The sequence below is a fragment of the Pholcus phalangioides genome, unplaced genomic scaffold, assembly GCF_987345545.1.
Source record: "Pholcus phalangioides strain wild (caught in Gottingen) unplaced genomic scaffold, Ppha-v1.0 ptg000001l_1, whole genome shotgun sequence".
In the NCBI taxonomy this organism is placed as follows: Eukaryota; Metazoa; Arthropoda; class Arachnida; order Araneae; family Pholcidae; genus Pholcus; species Pholcus phalangioides.
Window position 1 is genome coordinate 8,135,007 of NW_028301594.1, and position 14,024 is coordinate 8,149,030.

Here is a 14,024-nt window from a genome sequence, read left to right on the forward strand (position 1 = left end):
GAATTCGGAGATTTCTCTCAAAAATTCGGAAACTAAATCAGAGCCTATTTCAGTAACTCTGCAACGTTTTTTTCGTTAGCTACAAATTTTCATAAATTATGAAATTATATGCAGTAAAATCTCGTTAGAGGTCGTCACTAACGTTATCGAGAAATTACGAAGGGCTTAAGCGGAGTCACGACGGAAGCGAAATGTTGTCAGTTTCAATTAGTACTGTGAAAATCGTATAATTGTAAAGCGATATAAAATTCATTAAAGTATTCATTAAAATCTGTTAATATTTTAATTCTAAAATTGCAATATTAGTAGAACTTATATATTTTACAAAATAAAAAAAAAGATTTTGTTATCTTTGTTTAGCTTTTAGTATTTTACTTATATATGCCAAAATACACTAGTACACTTATCTCTAACTCATTATACATTTGTATAATGAGTATGTATAACAAGGAAAACTCGAACACTGGGTCCAATTTTGACTTTATGAGGGTCCTAGGCAGGGCAAAGGGGACTCGACTCTAGAAAGCCCAAACTTGGGGAAAAGATCTGGTTTTCAACAAATATATTTTATTTAAATTTGAAGCTTTAAATTAGTGGGAGGGGGGGGGGAAATCAGGTCCAGCTCGAACAGTCCCAAAGTTCCTAGAATCTTGTTTTTTTTAGTCAGCAAATGAACTTTCTCGGCGTAACTTTCGTTACTAGAACTGTTCTATTTTGGTATATAAGGTATTGATGATCACTTTTGAACATGTGATAGTGCTTTTTCATCAAGGTCTTTCTTTAAAGGTATCAATAGAAATAATGTATTCCTCTCTCTCAAACTTTTCAATAGTGACGAGTTGAATAAAATTAGTGACGAGTAAACGAAGACTTATGAACATTGTTATCTATGAAATCTGGACGGGACCGAAGTAAAATGACGACTGAACCCAAGTGAGGACTTATTAAGGTGACGAGTTAACGACGTTTTACTGCTCTCTTTCATTTGAGGTTTGCTTCAGCATTTTCGCAAGTTCTGCAACTATGTATACCTTTTGGATGCAGAATTTTGCCTCCCGAAATACTGGATATGAAATCATACATCAAATGCACCTCATTATTATTGAATCTAGCATGCATCTGGAAAGTTCTAAATATATATATATTGCAGTAAAGATTTCAGTGGCCAACCCTCTTCAACCAATTTTGTTTGTAATTTAATATTTTTTTTTTTTGTGTTAAGTATTTGTTTTCTCAAAATAGTCGGCCGGCCACGGCAAATGTCTCGGAGGGTCACATTTGCCCCACGGTCGTATGGGTTGAAGACCCCTGCATTAGAGTATAGGTAAACAAGATTTGAAACGATTTCATTGAAGAGAGCTTTTTCGTTGCATCCAGTATATTACTGCATACAGATTTCACTGTATCTATAAATGTTGAAATTATATACTACAGTGAAACATCTCTACAGCGATACTCGATATAACGATAAATCCCACTATAACGATATCTTTTAGAATCTTGGTTGGAATGGCCTGTGGACTAATAAAACATTGCTCGCTACAGCATATTATTTACTACGTTATTTTTTGAGAGGTTTTGAAAACCGCCACAAGGATATTTTCTTATATTTCGCTCTAAATAGTGTCGAATTCGAAATTAATTTCTTCTCTTGTTTTCGATGTTGTAATGACGTCTAATAACATCGGTTTTGGCACCACATGATCATCGAAGTTTTAATGAAGCTGTAAGTGTTGCTAGTTTCTGTATAAGACACCGAAGTGTAATGTAATAGACATTTTTACAGGGGCAATACAATTAACTGAATTTTATTTATAAATCCATCAATCACAATTTTTCGCTGCTACTTGAAAGCTCATTTTCTGGTGGTACTAACAATGGCGATTTAAAAAAAAACATATCAAAAACATAATAAATTCGGTCGCGCGTTATGATAACGTTGCCTCTCGATATAACGATAATCCCTTTACATGGATATTTTCCTCTTGTTCCGCTGATTATCGTTGTATTGAATTCTCACTGCAGTCCGGTAGTGTGATAAATTCTTAAAAAAATATTTTATTCGAGCGCTTTCTGTAAATATTTCGTGAAGCTGGAAAGGGAAAGTATGTAAATATTTAGAGGGCGAGAAAAAGCGGACTTTTCGTTTCTTGTACCTTTTCATAAGACGTGCGGTTTCCTTCTTGACAATCGAACTTGGCTGGATCCAGATGGCGCCCGTAGAATTCCACGTGCTCGCTTTCCTGAGTAAAGCACGAAAATCCTCGTTCTCGCCCTCTCCTTTCCCCCGCCCTTCTTTGCAATCCTGTAGCATCTTTCGGATGCCCGAGAGCAAGCAGCAGATTGCGAGAGACAGCAAGACCGTAGAGATGCTCTCCGAGGATGCTCTCGTAGAGGTCGGTGAAAGAGGGAAGTACCAGCAGTTCATCCTATGGTTGGTGCTCCTGCCGTCCCAGTTGCCGTTCGGTTCCCTGGGCTACGGTCAATTCCTGATGAGTTGGACACCCGACTATTGGTGTAAAATTCCCGAAATGGATTCGGATGGTCTCAATGCCAGCGTGTATATGAACCTGAGAATATACCTGGCGAGGGAATACAAGGATCGAGATTGGCTTTACGAACAGTGTTTCGTGAACAGGACCGTGTACGGTCAAGGTTTCTACCAGGAAGTGGGATACTGGCTCAAGTGGAACAGTTCCAACAACTTCTACAACTGTGACGCTAATGGCTGGTATTACAACAAAACTCTTTTGCCTGATGGAGACGATACGATCGTCACTGAAGTAAGTGCACATTTTACATTTTGCGATTTTACATAAATACGCTGTCCATGCGAACGTGAAAAGTTGTGACTGGACCATGAAGGGTGTTTGTTATATTTGAAACGACTTTCCATCCTTCAAATGGTACAAAAATTCACAATAAACACATCAATACTGAAGTTTCTATAAAGCAGGGGGTCTTCAACCTTTCAGACATTACGGGCCGAATTCTAATTTTCAATGAAGCCCGCGGGCCACCACACTATATGTTTTTCATAATTGTAAGTCAGAATCCATTCATAAGAACTTGATGTAGTGTGCAGTGATGACTTATTAGATTGACCAAACACGGCCCAGATTACAAACAAGGGCCCCAGAATAATTGAAGATTTTTATTTGATTTGAATACTTTTCAGAATTTTACATACTCTGAAATTCATATTTTACCAATTATTTCTTTTTATGGTTCTGAAATTATTATTTCTACCATTAACTCTAAGATTATTGATTTCAATTCTTCTCCAAATTATTATTTTTTCAATCATTCTGAAATTATTTCTGCCAGTAATTCCGAAACTATTTGTTTCAGTAATGTTGAAACTATTTCTGTCACTGGTTCTGACATTATTTCTATACACTAATTTAGAAATTATTTCCGCCACTAATTCAGAAAGAATTATTTTCAATAATTCCGAAGTTATTTCATTCACTGACGACCCAAGTAATGTATCCGTTGCACAGTGCTAATGGTAGTTGAATGCGAGCTTGACCGATTTGTTACTATTATTATTATTATTTTTATTTTAATGAGTATTCATTTTTTTCGGCTATTTACTAAAACTAATCGGCGGGCCGCTTCAAAGAACTCTGAGGGCTACATTTGGCCAGCGGGTCATGCGTTGAGGAACCCTGCTGTAAACTATTGTTATTTGAATATGCAACAAATTATTATAAAAACACTTTTAAATAAAAAAAAAAATGTTCCTCACACTCTAAAATTCGCTCACTTGTGATCACTATGCATAATCACTGGTGATTATGAATATTGACCAAACGTCGTCGGTAAATGTAATAAGTACTGCAAAACATTACCACATTTACGGTCGATTATGCATAAACCTAAGCTCCGCGTCTTTGGTATACATAACAAATCGTAATATATGATAATTCATACATATAATAATTATATGATAGTTTATACTATAGTATACGATAATTCACACTATACATGATAATACTTACATGTATTGTATAATTATATCGGGGTGCGATAGTAAAATTTGGTATTATTATATCGGGGTCCGACTATATTCATTACACATACTAGACTCGTTTGGAATTTTGTTAATATTTATCAAACTCACCAATTACACTGGATTATTATGTAAAATCAGTCAAAGACTATAAATTTCAATTCATCAAATTTACCAACGACACTTGGGTATTATGCATATTCGCCAGTAAAAGTGCTAAATTTATCAAACTTACCAAGACGAAAGTATGCATAATAACCAATTCATCACATTTATCGTAACATACATAATATGTAACTAAGTTACATAAAATCGAATTCTCATAAAATGAAAAGTTCATGAATAATCAAATATGAATTTCATGAAAATATCTCGAATTCTTAAATGCTTGGTCAGAAAAAACATAAAGTTATTAAAAACATGAATTGAATCCTGGAAACTAAGTTAGGTTTTTAATAGAAGAATCAACTACATTTAAAAAAAAAATTCTTGATTTTTTTATATTAATGGTTGATTGTAATAATTATAATTTCAAGGTAATTTCAGCATCCGAAAAATTTATTTTCAGTGCATAACGTTTCCCATTGTTCTTATAGTCATAATTAAATATAAGTACTTTTAATGATGCTGATATTTTGTGATTATAACATAAGTTCAGCTTGATCTCATAAATGACTTGTGTTAATATCCTAATAAAATATAATTTTTATTACGAAAATAATCGGGAAAATATCTACTTTGATTAAATGCATAAGTTGGCATTAAAATTATTTTCCAAGGTGAACATGAAAATACATCATTGTTTTTATAACCGTATTTTACTCCGTATAATCCGCGGATTATACGCTTTAAAGTCTTCGACTCACATCTGAGGTTTTTTTTTGAGAAGTTCCAAGGAAAATGAAAAGTTTAAAAGTTAATTAGTAAGAAATAATCACACACAATTCAAACATTTATAGATGTGAGTAGGGAATTCAACATTTCCTCTCTAAGAAAACGTGATAAAGAAACCAATAAACCCTTATATTTCTCAACTCTTTGGCTACTGACGGTACTTTAAAGTACCAGGCTAGATAATTAGTTGCGTACTTACTAATTATTCGATAAATAATAGTTTTGTTATTTTTGGTCTTTATTAGAATGATGTTTTAAATAATTTACGTGACCATTATTTTTATTATCATCTTATTTTGCTCTTCTTAACGTAGGAGGTAATGAGTAAAGATTTCATAATTGACGAATTAAGTTTTCTCATGCAAATTACGGGATGATTTTTTGTTTTCTTGGTGTAAAAGATACAAACCCTCGGGGAGCCTGACAAATTTAATTCGCCATGCGGAATTCCCTGAGGGAGCATTTATTTTCCCCGACATCATACCGCAGGAAACGCCATTAACATCTGGTGAGCATCAATTTAGTGCCCCTGGAGTTTTAAATAATTATTTGACATTCTTGCCTTGAATTAAAACATTATTATGCATAGAACATACATGTATATACACATATTCATGTCAGCCACATCTCGATTAACAGTTCGCGAGCAGCTATCTGGAAGAACTGACAACTTCACGTAAAAAGCGCATTTCAATGTCCACATTCACTACACTTATCACACTATATAAGATATATATTCTCAAATTTCTTCAGCATTTTCTGCCACGTTATTACTATGAAAGGATGATGTCATTCTCCACTGAATGAATGAATGAATGAACGCCAGAATTTTGCCACTGGACTTCTTCCGTTGCCGAGGTCTCTTCCAGCCCAGCTTCGTTCTCCACTACCATACGAGGGTTTTTAACAACTGGCTGTTGCGAAGATGAATTTTTTGGAAAGAGAGAAAATTCAACTGCCTTTGCGGGCAATCGAACCCACGTCCTTTCACTTTCCAGGTGAACATCCTAGACTACTAGACTAGAAACGCAATGGATATCTCAATCTTTCTTTGGAGGAAAGAACATGGGTTCGATTCCCTGCAAAGGAAGTTGAATTTTCTGTCTTTCCAAAAATTCATCTCTTCGCGACGGCAGTTGTTAAAAACCTTCGTATGGTAAGCTGAGAGTGACGTCATCCTTTCATAAGTCGCCATCTGGTGGCATCGTCAGCAGTTGTGTGTCCGGCCGTCCATGTACGGTCCCTTTCAGTGAGCTCTAAGGAAAGATTGTAACGTTCTTTGCCTTTGTAGTCTAGTGGTCAAATGCATTTACCCGGAAAGTAAAAGGAAAAGGGTTCGATTCCCCGCAAAGGCAATTGAATTCTCTCTCTTTCCAAAAAGGCAACTTAGCGAAACCTGTTAATAGCCTACTTTATTATTATTATTTACATTTCAGTTTTTACCATTATTTGTATTTCAATGCACGAATAAGATACAATATGAAGTCAGCTAAAACATATCATATCAGACCAAAAACCATTTAAAAAATCTTCTTTCAACATAAAACTATTCTACAAATATCCGGTTGGCTCAAATATACAGAAGCAAAACAGTCTGTTAATAACCTAATATTCCACGAGACTGAAGATAAAAATTTACTACATTTCTTAAAATATATTTTTTCTTGGAATTGCAAAATGCGTATCTATTACCCACAATCGAAAGAATTATAGGCCACATCGGATTATACATGGGAAATAACGGTAAATATGATTTTAAACGGAAAAATCTTGAATTCATGTCTGCGGTAATTGTAGTTGTTTCGCTTGGAAAGTAAGTATTATTGCAGGTAAAACAACATTCAGTTTCTTTAACGAAAGTGAATGTCGATACACGTCGATACCTTTCTTTCTTTCAAACCGAACAAGGACCAATTTCAATCGACTTAAGACAACTTTAGTCATTGCCTCTGTCAAGGGGCGGGACCGTGTCGAATAAAACTTTCGATACCATCGGATATAACGACAGAGATTTTTTGTCCTCCGTGTCATAAGATTTCCTGTTGCAGTACAACCTCTCGATAAAGATATCCATGGGGCCAAAACTTTTGCCCGCTAACTAAGGGTGTGTGGCATTGGGGAGGTACGATAAAAAGTAGAAGCTCTTTTATATGTCTTTCCCATTTATACGACGTTTGGCTTCGATCGCAATTAGTTCTTGTATGTTACTGTACGTACAAGTGATACACTAGTAGTATGTATAATCATGAACTGGTCTAGATAGAAAGTTTCATTAAATTTCATTACATTTATCACTTTTGCCGGCGATTATGATTAATTCCCAAATAAAGTTGGAAAATCTGATAAACAGAAAAATTTATAGTCTTTCTTCTCTTCATAAAACCAATTAATTATTTTTCCCGTACATGATACGTACGCACAATACATATTTTGCAATAAAATTTAAAATAAGTGCGAACAAGAGAGAAGTAAACGTTCATAACAACATTATCAGTTATGTTGGCTTTCTTCACACGTATCAACATATGCAAACAAAACCAACATTATAATTCGGAATCAGCATCCTGGACCATAGTTATGTTCAGTTAATCAAGTAATTAATTTATGGATAATCATATTTACTAATACGAGCTTGAGATTATACTTAATCACCATTGAATATGATAAATTCCCGATTTATTAACAGAAATTCTCAAATAATTGGTTTGGAAAAAAAATTAGAGTTTGCTTGATTTTACTGTCCGCTAACTGGGAATGAAATACATTAAATCCCTATTCCACAGGACCAGGGATCAGAAAAGTGTCCGTTAATGCAGGTTTCCCTGTAGTAGTGAATGTCGGGATGAAGCGAAAAAAATTTCGGTCACTTCCTGGTAACGGGATCTGACCCATAGTTATTTTTTCTTAATAAAGTAAAACTTGCTAAAGTACTAATTTTGGATAATTCGAACTTTTATGAAATTCCTTGGAGTTTTCTATCTGATTTAATGTTAAAATTTCTTGTTTTATTCGAATTCTTTTTCGAATGTTTTAAGTAAATCGAAGTTGGATGGAAAAAAATTATAATGTTTGTATTAGCGGAATTAGTTTGGAAAAAGTCGACAAGAAGCCAGAATTTGGTTTTCTCGCTGAAGTTGCAAAACAAAATTCCAAAAACAAAATTTTGAATATTTTGCTTTCCTCTATTCTTTATCTGATAATTTAATGCTCATTTTAACATTGTTTAACTGGAGTGCATGGAAAATCAGTACCATTTGATAGCAGAGTATGTTGTTCAACCTATAGATCACGGTGTACCATTCAAAATCTGAATCATTTTATCGTCATTATCAGCATGTAATGCATCGGAAAGTTCAGATTGTAGTATGTTCAATTTCCTTGATACGTAGCACAAGATCTCTCAGATTTCTGAACAGTGGAATAATGTAGACTATATATATATACTTTTGCAGATTTATATCTGTATATATATCTATATATATAGTGTAATTTTTAAAATTTATTTTTAATAGATTGCAAATTACGGGATGTTTGTGTCTTGTCAGTTGGCAGTGATTATTGTCAGTTGGCAGTGATTGGTGCATTAAATTCCCATTAGTGACTGTGGGACAATGGTCCAAATAGGATGAAACTCAACAAAAGCTTATACAGAAAACTTCACTATCATTCATTTTAAACAGTCAATCTAAGAAAACAATTTGAAGACTGATAACTTGAATTAGAATATTTTAAAACATCAAAATGTTTTGCATAATTCTATCTCACAAAAACAGTTTTTTTTTCAGTTGCGACAGAGGTTTTTAGTCAAAAATTTATCTTAGTGACTATAAAATTTACAAGTCATCATCATTTCATCATTTTTGTCACACCACGGCCATTTTCTGCACACGAGGGATAATTAGACTGGGACCTACAATCAATATCCGATTCCGAAAGGCAGGCTCGTTTTTTTATACTCATCGAGGGGTTGGTGCGCTAACCCCTCGGTGGGGGACTCCCTGCGGTAGCAATGTTTTCTTGCGGTCAGGTCACCATTTTTGTTGGACCCTGTGTCATGAAATTTTTCTGACAAGGACGAAGCGGGTGTCGAACTCGCGACACCTCTTAACATCGTTTGGTACTTTAGGCGAGCATCTTATTTACCTGGGCTACCGCGCCCTATTAGAGTCAACAATGATAAGAATCTACTTATGATCCTGTGTCAACAAGTCATCAATGAGAAAGATTCGTAGATCGTTATTGAAAGTGTGAAAGCGTACCAATATCAAATTATTTTGAAAATATATGTGTGTGGGGGGGGGGGCAAGGGGTCTCCAGTGCATGACCCACCAAGCCCTTTGATAACGTGTGTGTGTTGTATAGCATTTGTTCTGTGGGCCTAATTAAAATTTCAAATGTGGCCAGCGCTGTGTCAACGGGTTGATGGCGCCTGATGTACAGAGTGTTTTAATTGAAGTTTGCGTGTCCTGAGCTATATACAGCGTTCACTACACGCCATAAAACAACAGAACGTTAGGAACGTTATAATTAAGGGATCGGGAAGACTGAAAGCCTCCGCAAACTTTAGGTGCGGAATCACAACATTAAACCAGGTAAAGATGATTCACAGGCAGAGCACCTTCGTATAAACTCAACGCTATGCTCTTTAGTGGAAAAACCAGAATAGAAATAGTCCTGCCAAAAAGTTTTATATATCATGTTGTGAAACCTAATCTGTTTGGTATAATGTTTGCAAGAAAACTAGCATACATTGCACCACAATTAAACGCATAAAGAAACACCACCTAGTGATGAATGCCGTAAGGGGTCATCAAACATTTAGACATTGAGGGCTAAATTGAAACTTTCCATGATAACCGCGGGTCACCAACTCGTACCGTGGTATTGGAACCCTGTTATTGGAACATGGTTCCTAAATGTATTGGAAGAGAGAGAGAGAGAGAGAGAGAGTTATTTTTTCAGAGTCACTTTTATTTATGTTAATTATTTCTTTTATTAAATTTTAACTTTTTTTCATTTTCAAATGTTAAAAAATAAATCGGAATCAATAAAAGAATTTGATGATTTCTTTTATTGATTCTGAAATTTGCACCAATAATTATGAAATCATTTTTTCATTAATTTTGAAGTTTTAAATTATGAAATTATTTCTTGCGCAAATTCTTAATTCTTTTCACGAACTATACCTTTTAACAGTTCTGAACTTTCAATTTAATTCTGAAATTATTTTTATATATCAGTATGGTGCTGCAATTATTTCTATCAGTGGTTCTGTAGCTACTTTTTATTAATAATAAACTTTTATCAATTATGAAATTATTATTATTTTCAATAATTCTTAATTTTTTTCTGTCATTAAAACTATTTTCAGCATTTGCGTAAATTCTGTAAATATGTATACCTTCGGGATGCTGAATTTCACCTCTCGAAACAGAGCCAAACCCTAATTCAACACCACCATTCTTTTTTTTGGCCTTATAAAGAGGTCAGCGTTATATTGAATAGCGGTTTTGCACGTGTAAGGTCTAGAAATGAAAGATTTGTTTACTGAAAAATCTTCCCTGTATGCGGGTTTGGCGTGAGTGACATCGGGGTGCTTAACATGTGACAACCTGTGTTTGAATTTAGAATGAGCCAATTCAATTTTCAATAAAATGTAAACATTTTTAATTAATGAGTATTCATTACACATGTGCAGAAAATATAGATTTTATTTTTTCACAATATGGTTGCCAGCTATACAGTGCAAATTATAAAAAAAATTCAGTTGAATATCGTGAAAATTCACAAAGATATATTTGATATCGTGATATTCAAGTTACTGACTGAGTACTTGGGTGATAAGAGATCTTCACCAAATTGGTATTCCGACTACTTTATGTTATTTGATTATTTCAAATATAAGCCCAAAGCTTTATGCGAATGAGCTAAGACATGTGTCTGATGCTATATAAGAGGAATGCTTGAACGTAACACACGTGTATGATGTCAAAATGAAGAAACTGAACGAAATAATCAAATGACAGAAAATAGTTGAAATACCAATTTTTGAAAAATCACTTATTATTCAGCCAGTAACTTAAACAGCTCACGATATCGCGTATATATATTAATGAATTTTCATGACATTCAACTGAAATTTTGTGTAATATAAAAAAATATATTGTTTCACTATATATTTGGCAACCAAAGTATGAAAAGGAAATAGAATCGATATTTTAATGCTTCCTTATGAATCATTTACTCAAAATGCTCATATCTCATTAAATAATAAACTGTCACATTTTAAATTCTTACGCAGGATAGTCTCATGCACACTAAAATATTATCTGCGAATTTCAGAGAAATTGATCGAAAACTACGCATGTTATAAGCGAAAGACATGCTATGCAGATTTGAAATTTTATATAAAACATTTGTATTTTCTTCAATATACGTGCGCACGAAAATGCACAAAGTATTCCACATGGTACAATATTTTGTGGTAGTTACAAATCTTTCTCAGTTTTTCATCACACAGGATTAAAAAAAACAACAACTTTTTTTCTTATTTAATTTTTCGTTGGTCCCCCAAATGCACCAACGTTTGAATTTTCATTGACAATCGTGAATGAAACCACAGAGTTCATATCACTGAAATTTCAAAACCATTTGCCCAGTATTTTTATAGAAATTTCAGAAAATTCCTGAACTCTCAAACGGACACAGACTTCATATAGGAAATATTGTGAATCATCTACTTCAACAATTGAATCAACTACTTCATTCTAAATTATTTTAGCAACTATAACTACTTGATATAAACAGCTTTAGAAAGAAGTCCAAAGACGATACGAACGGTAAACATCACATTTCGTATCTTATCCCCTGATAATTACACTTATTTCCCAAATTGTTTTTCAAATATTATACATTTTTTTTTATATTTTGATACAGCGAAGAAACGCTAAGACATTTTTTTAACGTGCTCAGTCATATTCCCACGCAAAAAAAAAAAAAAATGATAATGATAAAAATATTTGAGATAACTAACTCCCCATAGAGGAGATTTGTCAGCCTCAGCACACAGGTATCAATAAACATATTTTTTTTTGTCTCATTTCTTTTTACGTCTCTCAAGCAAAATCTTTTCTTGTATTTTTTTTTTACTTGATCTCTTTGTACCGTCAAATGCCGTTTTTCTTTCCATTTTTTTGCGTCCATTATTTATGAACTACGCTAATGAGCTCGATCTTTTCCGTTTTTTTTTTTCATATATACCCCTTCTCTTTCTGGAAACACATCATTATAAACATTTTTTTCTATTAAAAAATAAGGGGGGGGGGAAATGAGAGAGCGGTGATTTAGTTTTTCTAAAGTCGTTAATGAACTTAATCTTGTTTGCACAGAAAAACCTCATGAAAAACATGAACTCATTTTGTACTTATTCAATCATTTACGGAGTTTTTTTCCTTCTTTTTTTTTCGTGAGTGTGCATTCGCTATGGAATCTTATGAAATTATTTTTAAAAAAAATTTTGAGTTTCATTTTCTATTTTTGTCGAAAATTCTAAGTAAAATAAAGTGGAAAATGTAGTTTTTATTGCCCTGAGGATTTCTATCTCATATCTGTATTAAGGCATCCGACTAAGTTGAAAATGTCATTTTGGAGAAAAATATAAATTTCATTTTTTTATATTTTATGAAAATCTCATTTCTGTGATTTCAAAACTCTGGCCTTGTTCTGTTTATAAAACACTTAAGACCGAAATTACGCCCACTTCAATGCTGCGGTGTTACATACAATTAACCCGTGAATGAAAACTTTAAACGCGTTCAACGAAGAATGGTATTTTTGACCTTTTACTTGAGTTTGAAACATGATTTCCGAAAATCTATTCATTGTATCATTACGATGTTTGGAGTCACGTATCAAAATCCAAGGTCTATCACATATATTTGTCTATTTAAAATATTTTGTAGACGAAATGTAGAATGAAGTTTCAAATAATTTACATGAACATTATCAGATTTGAGTGTAACTTATGAGCATATAATAAAATCTTTAAAATTTTGGTTCATAACTTGCACCATTAATGTGAAAATAAAAAAAAAACATTGCATTCATATAATGTTTAGCAATCGTGTTTGGAATATCAATAAATTTTGCTTGAAATTTGACATAACAATGACTTTCTGATATAAAATAAGATATGTATTCAAAATATTATATATTTTAAAATTATATATTTTAAATATTTCTTGTTTTTCTATTAAATCGGTTATATATAATTGTGCAATTTTCCTTATTTTTCTAAATTTATGCTCTAATAAAAAATTGATACAGCAGTTGAAATAACTGGGAGAAAAACACTACATTCAAGAAGGGTATTTACAATTATTATTTCGAAGAATATAGCGATCATATGCCACAGGAGTGCGCGAGGTTGGGTCCGAGGCCAGATGAGGCCCATCTGACCCGTGAGAGGTGTTCTGGTAGAATTGTATCAACAGTCAAAGGCCATATTTCTTTCATGAAAAACAAGGCAAATCAGAATCCATACGGGACATCGGCAGTTATCATTAAAACAATTTCATGGGTTAATAAAGTTTCTACCTATCGTTGAAATTGCTGAAAAATTCCCAAGGGTAAGAAATAGATGACTGCGTGATTCACAATAAATAAAATCAAAACGTAAATAGTAAATAAAAAAAATGCACATGTTTGACAAACAATATGAGATTAATGGGGTACCATATAATCCGTATTCATTTTAATACTCTCTTATTTTCCCGTAATTTTGGCCGTCTCGATTTTTTTCTGTAAAAGTACCCCGTATTTTCAACAAAGCTTACTTTGTTTCATTATTGAAAGAAACAAAGAAATCTTTCTTCCCTCCTGAAATTAGAATTATATTTCAATACATTAAATTAGTTTATGATAATTAAATTAATTATGAAATTACATTATGATAATTGGACTGTGAATATGAATATTGATCTAATGTTTTTGTCTTCTTGAAAAATTATTTTTTATACTGATTTTAATTCACTGTGATTTGCAGTAGTGTAATATTTCTGGTCATTGAGCGTGGAGTGATTTTAGCAATAATTTGCAACATTTCCTATCATTAGTA

At 33.2% G+C, this 14,024-nt stretch overlaps 1 protein-coding gene across 1 annotated transcript in view; it reads left to right on the forward strand.

The window, feature by feature from the left end:
• Window positions 1–2,359: 2,359 nt before the first annotated feature.
• LOC149089801 (beta-alanine transporter-like) overlaps window positions 2,360–14,024 on the forward strand; it is a 207,659-nt gene continuing 195,994 nt past the window's right edge. Inside the window, exon 1 of the mRNA XM_089248179.1 lies at window positions 2,360–2,783. Coding sequence (XP_089104305.1) covers window positions 2,370–2,783 — 414 coding nt within the window. The 5' untranslated portion in view covers window positions 2,360–2,369. The remainder of the gene's footprint in view (window positions 2,784–14,024) is intronic.